Source organism: Stylophora pistillata, chromosome 8 (assembly GCF_964205215.1).
Source record: "Stylophora pistillata chromosome 8, jaStyPist1.2, whole genome shotgun sequence".
Lineage (NCBI taxonomy): Eukaryota > Metazoa > Cnidaria > Anthozoa > Scleractinia > Pocilloporidae > Stylophora > Stylophora pistillata.
This window is the reverse complement of record NC_142526.1, coordinates 26,798,570-26,811,803: the sequence shown is the minus strand read 5'-3', so window position 1 is coordinate 26,811,803 and position 13,234 is coordinate 26,798,570. Positions and strand designations below refer to the sequence as shown.

The following is a 13,234-nucleotide window of genomic DNA, read 5'->3' as shown; positions in this document are numbered from 1 at the left end:
AGGGAAAGCAAATCCCATGGAATCTTGGATTACTTAGGACTCTCAAGTTAAAATTGTTCTAACATGTGAGTTGAAGAATCAAGCTAAGATAGAGTTGGAACGCAAGCAATATAAAGATTTCTAACTTTAATAAAAATCTACATCAGTTTCAGTCTATTTTATAGTAGAATAGGTTGTAAAATGTTTTCGCAAGTGTGCACCGTCAGTTTTCACCGAATATTCAAAGCTTGCTAAAGAAGCCCTTAGTCATGTACTGATTCTAAATCAAAGATTAATTAAATTGAAAGTTGTATTCTTTATCGAAGAACATGGAAACGAATTCCTCCGAGAAGTGATCCTTGAATGACTTCATGTTTTCTTTGTGGGCAACTTTCTACGTTTTCGTTTGCAATGCTTTTCCAAACTGTAAATGAAAACGTGTAACGTTGTAACTGCGTCCTAATTCTTAGCTTACATTATTTACTTATTTGTTTACTTATTGCTAGTATTCTTTAGAGACTCTTTTGATTCTATAAACAAAAAACTGATTGTGGCTGTGATTCATTAATCACGGCTTGAATAGGTTTCTCTCTCTAGTCTGATTCAATTTTAAAAACCACACAACGTTCTACAAGTAAGTCACTTTGACCGAGTAGCAAATGTGGTATCGATTGTCTTTGCGCAACGTTTGCGCTCGTAATTTCGTTTTCGATCGATGACCGAGTCCTGTTCAACTTGACTTGAACATGTCGCAAAGCAAGCTCTCGATGGCCACGCTTCCGATAGTTTGTCGAAAGAAAAGTTCTTCAATAGTTTTTGGATTCACCATCCTGAGCGACGGCAGCATCAAGAGAAGCTTCCCAAAGCGAACTTGCTGACCGGGAAAATGCCTCCTGATGTAATCTCCTAGCATGATCTGCGCTTGGTCTTGATAGCACTCCACTTGCTGTGGATCTCGTAGTCCTCTGAGCTCTGATTTCATGGTTAGGAAAAAAAAAATTGTCAGAGAGGACAGAATGGTTTGTTAAAAATTAATTTGGATGGGGGGAGATGTAAGATTATCCTGGAGGGATGTCTTAACTTGTGGGAGAGGGAGGGGGAAGATATGTCATTGACAGGAAAAATTTCACTTTTATTGAGCCACAGGGGAGGTTACGCTAACAGATGGTTTCAAACAAGTTTGAGGCGCCACGAGTCGCACAAGGTGTCCCCGTGACATGAATTCGTACACAATTCACTGCAACAATCCAGTGCATCAGTGGATGAGTCTGTGAATTTTTGGATAGGCTTAACAGACTACGTGATAGGCCAGCTACTACTGGAACATGATGTTTTACTCAGTGTCCTCTGATTTCACTAACGCTCAAAACTGGATTGACCACGATATTTGTTCTATTGTTATATGCACAATCAAATGCCCAGCAGTCTCATGTTTCAGGGAAATTACAGAATTTTAATAAATTAAAGTTCTTTGTGGGACATAAGCCACTTGCTTATGAAAAGGATAATTTGCTCCATGTGGGCTGTTTTAGTGTTCGTCAAAAAACAATCCAGGAACCAGGAAACTTATAATGTTGTGTTTACCTCGCCTAACTTCACGAGGGATGTAAAAGGCCTTGTAAAAAAACATAAACATTTTCCCAGTTAATTCGCTCAGTTGTCCGTATGCTTACATGAAGAAAACACGTCGCCCTTTATTATACGACCGAGCCTACAGATCAACAAACCTTACAAATGATCTCTATAACAAAACTTTTGGATAAGGGTTCCATTCACAACTCTTAAAGATTCGTAGCGGAGGAAAGAATCGCCGGAGCGTGGTAGGCTAAATCTGTTTTATTACATCACGGTATGGTCCAGTTGATAAGACCATGGAAGTCACCCTAGTTTTCGGCCTAGTATTTTCCTGGCTAAGGAGTGTATCATCTTATGTCCAGCTTCGTTTCGGCATTCCTGTAAAGTTTCCCTTTCTAAAAAGGTCTCCAAAAAAGCTTTGATTTTATCAAAAAAGCTTTGATAAAATCACTGATTTTTACCGACTTGTATCGTGACTTAGTTAGTAACGTGGTAAGTTGGGTCAGAACAGCAGTAAATTGGATATATTATTGAATAAAACTTGACATTCGAAGCATGGCGGGTGGTAAAATGATCCCAGATTATTTTTTTATTGAATTACTCTTCAAGAGACACCTGTTTTCAGGAAAACCGCAGAGTAAAAATACCGTCGCGTTGCTTTCAAGCCACAGACACTAAAGACATGAGAACTTTCATTGTAGAGTATTGTTAGATGTTTTGTATCGGTACAGAGACACTTATTTTATCATACACTTAAAGAAGAAAATCGATTTTTTTGGGGTCATGAGTTGTTCCTGACGTTGATAGATCAAAAAGTAGATTTGATCTATCGAAAGCTATCAAAGCTTTGAGTGAGACGAACGTGTTTTGATATCATTCGAAACGGTTGAGAAATATATTTCATGCTTTCTCGATTATTTTTCCATATGCCGAGACTATGCAGGAGAACTGGAAGGAATAGAACGGTACGTATTTAAATATTTCAGTGTTTTGCTTGTCTGGTAACAACTGTTTTCCATTTAGAGCTTGTGGTATGTAAACATCAAATACCTACTCTTTACAATGCCGCCCAAATTTGGACTGCAGGCTTTAGATGGTAATCTTAGAGTACTCCATTCGAGTACCAATTTGTCTTGTTGTGGCATGTTCCATTAAGCACTTTGGTGCAATCTCAACACTCATCAAACCCACGTCAACTTGAAGTCCTTTGAAGAAACTTCGAACTCCGACAGTGGAATAACGAGACTCTAAACTCTTTGACAAATAGAAAAAACAAACTTCATATGTTTTCAAGTTTCTCACTAAAACACGCGTCGTTGTTGTACTGAAGATAATAAAACTCTCTCAATTGGTTGCACATAGATTGAAAATTAGATTTCCAGTCGCCTGACCTAATGTGTTGTATTTTAAGGCAAAATTATTCGAAGTAGATAACAAGTCATATGGGGTTTCTGCGACATCATTAATATGAAAGAGTATAAGTTTCATATTTGATTAAAGTTAATATGAGAAATTTACTACGGTCGTAATTAAGCATATTTCAATAACCGAAGCACACAGTCTTATTTAGGAATTCAATCATAGAGAAATGGTTATTTTAATTATAAATGAGAAGCAGTGTAGGCTTGTTGCGCTCAGCAAAGCGTATTGTAATTAGCGTAAATTAAGCGGCTTTGATTTTTCTATGATATGGTTATTGATACACACAGTTAATAAAGAAGAACTAAAAAAATCCCTACACGAGGCTAATCTTCTTGGCGTTTTAATCTAAGTGGTTAGCATTGCGCGACTCCGACCTTCACAACATGTGCTCGTGTAGAGTTTCAAATGGATTACTCGTTTCTAGAATAAATTTTACTTTCAAAATACAAGACTCCTAATTTTGAATCATTAGTGGGATTTTAAGTAAGGTCAGACCATTAAGAACAAGAACGCCCATTTCTGTTACAAGCACTCAGGGTAAATGCTTTCCAAACCCAATCCATCACAAGATAAAGACTTCGATGAACCTGAGGCGTAAAGGCCCATTGTATCTTTTGCTTAGTTGTTTTTCTTTAAAAACGTGTCAAACTCAGTATACAAAGCATGGTATTAATATTGTTCTGTTTTGTGCCATCGCAAAGAAGAATAAAGGCTTTGCTTTACATGAAAATTAATAACTTCCATACTTAAATGATAACTTTTGGAAGCAGGTCTTGTTTTTTTATACTTCATGATATATTTCTGGTTTACATCTCACAAGACATGTGACTGGACTTTGTTTACGAAATACTGCCATAGAAAATATTCCTAGTTAAGATTATTCAGTGGAGTTTATGGTACAAATTTTAGTGAATTGACGATGTAATTACTGATTTATTCACGTTTTTTGTTAAAAACTGGGTTTTTCGAGATGCTAAATTCTATCAACTTACCAGATTTAAAAAGAACTACTGCTTTCAAACACGCAAACTCCGCTTCGCCAACTTGGAGACTTCGAAATCGCGCACTGATTTCTTGCAGCATACGAATATCGGCCATGGTAGCGACAATTTTTTCCGCAGGCGTGTTATCCACATGCATTCCTGCCGCGGCTAGGAGAGGTGCTACCTCGAGAGGCATGTTCCACTGGACGGCTCCCATGATAAATAACTCCCTCCAGCCTTCCTCCAGCAAAATAACTTGATCTCTGAACGGTAAATTCACGAATGAAGGGATATTTCGCGCCCATTTTACCGAGATAAACAACAAACGCGCGGCAGATTCACAGATGGCATCGGGTGTCGAGCAGTACAGCGAGGTGGCGATTTCTTGTTGCGAAGGATAAGGAATTCCTGGCGCTTGATGCCCAAAGCGATGTACGGCCTCCCGGCAGGGTTCCGCCACAATCAGACTTGTCAGGAAGTCATTGTTCACAAGCTTACTTGCGTATTCATCCCCCATGGGCGGTTTTAGAAGGCGGGCGGAATTCGGTTGTCTTTCTTGTTGGACGGCTGGAAAACAAAAAATTAAGATGATTCGTTCTATATTTATAGAAAAATATGAAAGTGTTTGGACGTGTTTCTGCTTTAATGACACTCAAACGACAATACAAAATATAATGCACGGTAAAAATTGCTCGCAAAGGGATTTTAGAATCTATATCCTGAGAAACCTTTGAGGAGGTTTACGACTCAATTGTGACATATAAATATTTAAGATAGCTTATGCGAGGATAAAAATTATAGTACATTTTATAGCTTTAATCGCTTTAAAAAAATTCCCCTCCAAGCAATATTGCGTGTTCTCTTCCCACAGTCAAAATGCAATGATTTAAACTCAAAATAAGCAGGAACATAAGTCTTGGATTCACTGTTGACAAATTTATCGTCCTAATCAAAAAGTTGGCATGTTCCATTTAGCCCTCGCCTTTATTGTATTTGCGTTACACTTGAAAGACATTTTCACCACGAACTCTTGAAGAATGTGTTCAGGTTAAACTATAAACCTATTCATGCAATTTAAAAGAGATATTGTTGTACGCTAGATATTGAGGTTCTGTGACCATTAAATGAATTTTTTAGAAGGTCATGTCACTGGATTCTAGCGAAGGAGTTTTTCTTATTTAAGAGGATTTTACACTTTTCGAGTCGAAATTTGTTCCTTATTTCTACAATGTGTTGAGTGCAATAGCTATCTGTAAATGTGTTCTTACCGATGCAGCCCTAAAACGTATTAAGAATTAAAAGTTCTGAGTTCTTTAACTATGAAATATTGAAAATGTACCATCTTGAGTAACATCTTGTTTGAGGGCGGTAGTATATATTTTATTCATGCGAGGCACAAATAGGAAAAATGTTTTTAAAGACATGATTATGTTCTAGTTTTATTTTACCTTATCAATTTTTTTACCGATAGGTGATAGCATGGGATATTTCAATCTAGAAATAAAAGAACTATTCGTAAAATTAACTGCCAAGTAAATTGTTGATCGATTGTAGGAAAGAGCAAAATGTATTATTTACAGCCGTTAACATTACCTAGAAATACTTTTGCAACCTAGAAACGAAACGGTTTTGCGGAGCATATAAATATTATGAAACCTATGCCTCATTTACACGATAACTCGACATTTGAAAATTGCATAGCGTTCAAGTCGTACTAATTCTGTCCTTTAATCAACAAAAGTCTGTCGAACTAGGAGATAGAACATCTGGTGTTTTGTTCGGAATGAGTTCTGCCTTAGCCTGGCAACATACTGACTGATATTGTTAATAGCCACACTTGTACCTTCATTCTCAAGCCTAGGGTGAGAACAATTAAATTTTAGCCTACAAGCTCTCTTAGTGGGAGCGTGCCTGTTCTTTTAACAGTATAACCTAGGAAACGATCCAAAAAAGGTTTTTTTTTAAATTGCACAATGCTTGACGTAAGGGCTTCTGTGTTTATGACTTGAACAATACAGCGGCTGCTTTTGTCACACTCTACTTAACGAGTCTTCACATGGTTTGAAGTGCTTTCATTACGATAAAGTCATAAAAATATCTTTTCAATGACCTCGCTAATTTTCAGTTCTTCTCAACCCGTGGACTTGTTACCACAGAGACCATCCGAAAGCTGAACATTCCCGCATTCATTCTATCCGTTATGACTTACTGAATCACCTCTGTTTTATTTGTCATTTTTGTGTCATTTTGATATTAGTTATATCATTGTTTTTCCACGGCGCTCGTTTGATTCATTTAGATCTGACGTTGGAAACTGTGACCTACCTTTTCATACTCTAGTTCTGTCAACGATGAGAACATAAAGTTTTCGCATTAAAATTCTTATGATATTTCGAACAACATCAGAATGCAAATCCTGTTTTATTTTGGATAGAAGAGAAAAGGTCTTCTCTGCAGCTCTTTTTGTAAAGTACAAGTTTTTATGGCCAGTTTATTTTGAAGTTGGACTGCATTTGGTCGAAAGAAACTCTCGGATTTGGAGAGTTAGGTTTCTTGACTGTATGGAAAGATTTAAAGTTTTCAAGCGTGTCTAGCCAGTTCTCCGTAGACAGCAAAGGTAGCATTCAACCTGCAAGAACACTTCTCTATCAAACAACGTTAAAACAAATATGTTTATTCTCTAATAACCTGAGGGAGTTGTGGGCACTGTTTTCTAGCAAGGAAACTGGCAACGCGCAAAAATTTCTGATAACACTAATTTTTTTGTCGCAAATTGTTTGTGGCTTTAAAATGCTAGCAGCGGATAGACCTCCTGCTTGCTGTTCGTCAGCGAAATATCTTCTTTAAGGAAGAAACTATCTTGGCATTTAGCGGTTTCATAAGATATCTAGGGCTCCATTAAATGAATACTTGGAAAAGTGCTTTTAACACGCAACTCAACGACATGAGAAGTTTGAGAGACTTTTTCTTTTTTCAAGGAAAGTCGGTGCATTCATAAAATTTACTACAACTCGAGAGGATCAGATGACAAAACAACCTGTTTATAATGGAATTAAATTGTAATGCCCTATCGAAGACAATGTACAGAACGAACCATAGAAAACGAAAAACCACTGTTTACTACGAAAGCACGTACACAACAAAAGCTGTTTCTTAAACATAGCTCTAACCCGCTCAGGTACTATACAGAACCTTTAGGCAACTGAGGTTCTTCGAAAAAAAAACCGTTTCAGCTCTAGTCTTAAATGCGTCTAAAACGTGGATTAATGGCGAAAAGGAGGTATTTTTGGTGAGGGCGTATTTTCAGCGCCATTAGTAAGAATATCGTAAAAAGAAAGGCGTTTAAATGTTTTTAGGGCGCCACGCGTTTTTGTTTACCTTTAGATCGAGTTCCCACTGTCCGTCCCTATATTACAATAGTATATCACTATCTATACTAATCTATTCAAAACAAGCGGCGTGGAGGTTCTAAATTGCCTAAATTTCAAATAAACCATAATTGTGTTAACACCGGTTCTCTAGCTTGGCAAGAGTAATTTCTTTTCGTTTGAGAACCCAGCTTGAATCAAGACACTGCTTTCGCCCTGAAGCTGTGCAGTTTAAGTAAGGATTCAAGTTCGTGTCGCACAAAGTTTTTTTAAACCGAGAAATTGTATAGAGAAAAGACAATAGAGGCATTTGTTTCCTCGCTGAAGAACTCAGTTTATTGTTTATCAAAGAATACGGGTGAGTTACCTTTGAAAAGAAAAACACGGTCTGTCTATTTTAATGAATGGAACAAAATGTCTTTGCAATTGATCTGGTGATCACCTGCGGTAACCTATTCGGGTCGACATCCCAACACATTCATCTTTTTCGCCTCCCAAAAGCCAAGAAGCGAATTTTCTGATGCGCTAGTAGTTTATGTAACGTCCTTTATGCATTAATACTGAGGGGAAGGAGCTCTTTCTCAAAGAAACCGCCAATTTTTTTTTTTTTTCCTCGTGAAACATTTCAAAGACCTGTTTTCACCTGTGCTCATTAGCTGGACATATGTCCTTCTCGGAAATGCCGCAGATTATCACTTGTAACAATTTACTGTTTTTCTAATCTTCCCAAGATATCATGCTAGCTTTTCATTAGGACACGTTTATTTACTCATTTCGTTGGGAAACTCTAATTTCTTAGAGAGCTACATAGCCTTGGCTTAGAATAAATAAAGTTTAATTGCGAAGGTTCTTAAACCGCAGCTTGCGAAAATACACAGTGATTTGTTGTCAGCGAAGAATGGAAGGAAAGTTTGACGTTTCCTTTTTATTATAAAGATTAATTGGAACTAATTGCTGTCTTCGAAATTCAATGTATTTAGGGAACAATGTGGCTCCGCCGGAGTATCAAAATATCATCCACCAAATATCTATCACATTGTCAAATTAAAGAAAATTCCGAAATACCAAACATTGTAAAAATACGGTAAAACTCTTCGGGCGCTTTCACTCTCTCTCAAACATATTATCTCTGATTCAACTTACACACATCAAACATATCGACTTTGAGAACTTCTCGAAAAAATTCTGAAATTTTAACGTTTTGGATCTCCCAAGTAAACATTCTGTCGCCAAATTAAATTTTAATATTTCCCAAAGTAGAAGAAAATGAAGCGCATTCCAAGCTACAGCGAAAAACATCACAAACAAAATCACCTCGAATCATCATCGCGTCACATTTTTTTAGAAAAGCTTTCCGCCTTCTTTGAACCTTAATGATATATTTCAAAATGAGTTACAAAACATCACGTACAATGCGTTGTGCCCGTCGATTATTCGACAATGGTACGCTGGAATTAGGTTAAGCCCCTCTCTTAAGATATGTGCCAAAAACGAAAACAAATTTCATGATCGGGCAAGTTTTAATTGCTTGGCCGGCCATTGAGCCATTCGCGGGGCGTGAGCGTGTTGCGTTGATGATGAACTGATGACGATCGAAAAGTAACTTTACGAGTAACTTTCTCACTTACCGAACCTGTTCATCTTGACATCGAGGCATTTCTGAAACCGGCAAGCTTGACACTGATTTCGTCGTTTCTTGTCAACAACACAATTTCCGTTGCCCTTACAGGAATACACCATGTCTCTTCGCACGCTACGCATGAAGAAACCGCTACAGCCATCGCATGTGTACACTCCGTAATGCCTTCCTGACGAAATATCCCCGCAAACTTTGCACAGCACTTCGGGTTTGCGCTCAATCGATTCTTGTTTCTTTGGGGAAGAGCTGTCGCGCTCCATGTCTCGATCTTCTGAATAGTGCGATAGTCAAAACAAAAAAGTCACAAAACCTGTCGCAAGACCCTAAGTGTCGAAGTTTTGAACTTGCTCAGGATTAATTTCAAATCTCTCTAGATAAAAGGATTTTCCAGCAAGGCAGCGAATTCTAGTTTAGCCAAATAAATTTTTCCTCTGATATAATAATTTTTGGTTTGCTGTGATTCCATGGAAATGGAAAAGTATCGGAGGAAGTCTTTCCCCAGGCATAAATGAAATACCTAGACGAGCTAAACAGTTACGCGCTGTCCGGAGCGAAAAAATAAAGACGGAGTCTACATTTTTGAAGCGGAAACATAGCTACACCTCAGTGTCGTATTCTAGCTAATGGGATTTTAATTAAAAGTAAAACCCTTTAAGAACTCTAAACTTTTAAACTCACTCCATGGAAAACTTCCGTAGGCTTGTCAATAGAATACCAAGGGAATGAATAAACTTGGACTCTCAGCGTCTTACCTACTACGGTGTGTTGTTCGACCTCCATGTCTTCACTGAACCAAAAAACGACGACTTCAAATTGGCGAATTCCTCTTCGGAGGTCGTGGCGTTTTATAGTCTCTGACGAATGGTAAAGAGGCTTTTGGACTTGTACACTGCTGTCGCACCTTGTAGTTTGACTAGACCAGCTGCCAGGATGATCACCTGACCCACCTAAGCGGTGATTGGTTCGTAAAGCTAATTAAAGGTGGGTACCTCAAATGAAAGACCGTGTAGATCAGTAGCATCTTTGTAATTTAATCTGCTCATCAATGACTTTTGTTTGGGCGGTAAAGTGTTTTCGCAGCTTTTTTACACTTTTATTCGCCATCAAAACAATTAGCGATCCATTGCTTTGAAATGTTGAATCTATGTATATAGAATCTGTAGATAATGTGTTCGACACGTGCTGTCCAAACAGGAGCCATATATCGTCCATATTGGAAAGTTTCTTGTTCGCAAATACTTTCCAAACAACTTTTTCCGAAGACAGGGGAGCCACAGCTGAATGGTTTTATTTTCGCAACCAACTTTGCAAGATACCATTGTATAACTTTAATTACAGTATCACCGCATTCAAAACTGCTTGTTTTCTTACAAACGGCTCATATCACACCACGAAATTTAATTATCGGTACGCATTATGTGTTTAGAGCACTGAATGTGAATATAGGTAATTTGTGGCACGCGCCGCCCCATAGAGTTTTCTTTTCGCCGCGTGCATCTTTGATTGGCTTCCACAGAATTGAAATGGTTTACATTTTAAAGCAATGAAATGGCTTTCTTTTTTGACCGATAGAAACCTTAAGGAAATCATTGTCGGATTTATTTTGGAGTTGCGTTCGGAAATTGCTCAGTGTCTTGTCCATATTGTTCTAGTCACCTGCCATTGCTCTATGCGTCAAGTTTAGATTTCATAATAATAGCGTAGTGATTTTTTTTCACACCGTTGTCACAAGAATAGCTTTAATTGTGATTTGATTTAGAAATTTTGCATCCGACTGTCAACAGGAACTGTGATATTAATAAAGGATGCATAGACTCTAGCCTTGTGCTTATCTTTTGGTAAAGTACAAATGTTTTATACCTTAAATTGCCCTGTAATCATCACTGTTTTAACTAACACTACGAGGAAATTGTTGCCACTGCTTAGACTATACACGTCCGCGGTTTTACGCGTTTTGTAAACATAAAAACGATATTTTTCTATCACCAAGATAAATGTATAATTGATTGGATATATCGATACGGCATCTTAGCAGGAAGGGAATCTTCTTAATCAATGGTTACCAGTGAAATTAACGCGTTTTACCGCACAAAGTATACATTTTATTTTTACATCCGCTATCACTGCAGAATTTTGACATTTATGGATAATTTGGAGAAATTTCAGCCTTGCTTTCGGGGTAAAAAATGTGAAACTAGGGTTTGTTTGAAGCAGTCATAGAAGCGAAAAGAATGCGATGAAAATAATTTATCGCTTAAGATACTCCCCAAACAAAACACGATTGTTTCCAAGATGGAATTAGATACATTCTAAGCCAATTATTGAGAACAAACTCCCAGTGGCTACAAAGACACTTGAATAAATTTGATATTTCCAGATAAATAAAAACCTGATTATGATCCGTTGAAAGTTTACATTGGACTAACGTCCTTCACCGCAGCAGATGGCAAAAGAGAATTGGCTTTTACCCTTGAAAAAGTAAACTCAAATTTCCTCTCATTCGTATTTGTTTGCTTATTCTCCTCTCAGTCGGTCTAAATTGAGATGGCCGCTGTCCTGAAGAATAAAGTCTTTGTTTTAACACACGTTTTTTAATATCATTTTAATAAACGAGCACAGTAGAAATGTCATTCACAGTGCCAAACAGACGATCAGATAATCAAAGTATCTCGATTTATTCCAAAGTTTTTTTGTGAGTATTTGTTACAAAACTTCACAATTTAAGACTCAACAATCGGTCGCTTTGGCTGTCTATAAATCTCTTGATTTTTCTATCTTTCCTTTTCTTTCATTTTTAACCCGAGTATTAAATTTTACAAAGCTATTGAAAAGTAGGTGGACCCTTAAACAGCTAGTAATGTTCCGATAAAGAGTTGTGCTGGTTATAAAGTGTTATTTCAACTTATCTGATCATAAAACAACTTCAGTTTTTCTATGGTAAAACCATGCCTCATTCTTTTGCTGAAAGCTTACAGTGTTTACTCTTAAGAAGATTTTTCAGAACAGATTTTATGATTATGAAAATGGAACCAAAGTTTTGCCGGGGAAAATGCATAGTTTGATAAAAAAAAAAGTCCAAGTGCTTTGTCCAAAGCGTCTAAAATTGTCCGATTAATATTGTAAAGAAAAAATAGCAAGTAAAGTAAATACAACATGATATCTCATTGCTTTCTGAAGATGTCATACCCACAATTTAGACCTGAAAAAAGTGCAATTTAATTAAACTAAAACTGCTACATAATTGGCCGTTTTTCTTTGAATTGATTTTTAATTCCGGCTTATTTTACAAAGACAGAAAGTGGTTTATTTACTTTAACTATTCACTTTCTGTTAAAAGGCGCATCTCCGGCATCTAATGAGAAATAAATTGGATGTGAGTTTTACTCTTTCGCTACATTTTCAAAGCTTGCTCTGAAACAATGCTAATGTTTTTCACCTGCCAGAGTGCACTTCCCCACAATTTCCGTTTTGAAAAAAGTGTCTCTTTTGTATCTGGCTAATAAACCTTACTGTGTTTTTTTACACAATCGCCAGTTGTCTCTTCTCGGAGATGGTGGAACTGAAGTTCAACCTTTTCATCGGTGGAAGAATACATGAAAAATATCCTCAATGTAGAAGGATTATCTCGAAGTCCATGCACGGTTTTATGGTGTTATGAATTTGTTTGCCGTTGACCAGCAAACATGGATTTCATAGCAAACGGGGAAATGTATGTTTAGCAACCGTTTTCGGGGCTTATACTGACAAGAAAGGAGAAATTCGCCGTTTCGTTTGGAAAGCCATTAACCATCAAAACCTCTGGCTGAAAATCAGTTTTAGATATATATTTCAGCGTTTTTATTTTGTCAGAGGAAATAGGTTAATTTTCTTTTTTGTCTAGTTTCCAAGAAAAAAATTAAATTCGAGAATTATCGGTTTATTTCTTTCATGCTCTTCGCAAATTTTTCACATCGTATAAATGCAATAACACTGACACTACTATTATCATTAATTCAACTTTTGCTGTGGTCCTGAAAACATCGTTGCAGTGTGCGAGACACTGAACAAAAAAAGTTGTGAAAAGCGCAATGAATATATCCCTTTTTTCGAGAAGAACAAAGGAACTGATCGCTTTTGTTTCATATTTAGACAAATGATTTGTTTTTTTAGGGCTATTATCATTTTCAGGCACTTCCTTACATCGCCTATTTTTTGAAATGCATGAGGAATAACTTCATCTTTTTCCAATTTTATGTACCTAATTCGAGCCTTGATACTAATTACAGAGC

The 13,234-nt window shown here is 37.1% G+C and overlaps 1 protein-coding gene and 1 long non-coding RNA gene across 3 annotated transcripts in view; one reads left to right on the top strand and one right to left on the bottom strand.

The window, feature by feature from the left end:
- Window positions 1-106: 106 nt before the first annotated feature.
- LOC111333581 (photoreceptor-specific nuclear receptor) overlaps window positions 107-13,234 on the bottom strand; it is a 13,434-nt gene continuing 306 nt past the window's right edge. Inside the window, exons 2-5 of one of the 2 annotated variants that reach the window (XM_088730111.1) lie at window positions 9,719-9,913; window positions 8,956-9,237; window positions 3,969-4,526; window positions 107-951 (exon numbers count right to left, since the gene is read on the bottom strand). In XM_088730111.1, the coding sequence (XP_088586237.1) occupies window positions 710-951; window positions 3,969-4,526; window positions 8,956-9,237; window positions 9,719-9,746 (1,110 nt within the window). In that variant the 5' untranslated portion in view covers window positions 9,747-9,913 and the 3' untranslated portion in view covers window positions 107-709. Of the gene's footprint in view, window positions 952-3,968; window positions 4,527-8,955; window positions 9,238-9,718; window positions 10,413-13,234 lie in introns of those variants that run through there. The other variant, XM_022939188.2, reaches the window with a different exon arrangement.
- Window positions 12,343-13,234, top strand: part of LOC148725687 (uncharacterized) — a 6,659-nt gene continuing 5,767 nt past the window's right edge. Inside the window, exon 1 of the long non-coding RNA XR_015990585.1 lies at window positions 12,343-13,234. This exon is cut by the window's right edge and continues 120 nt beyond it. This is a non-coding gene — a long non-coding RNA (uncharacterized LOC148725687).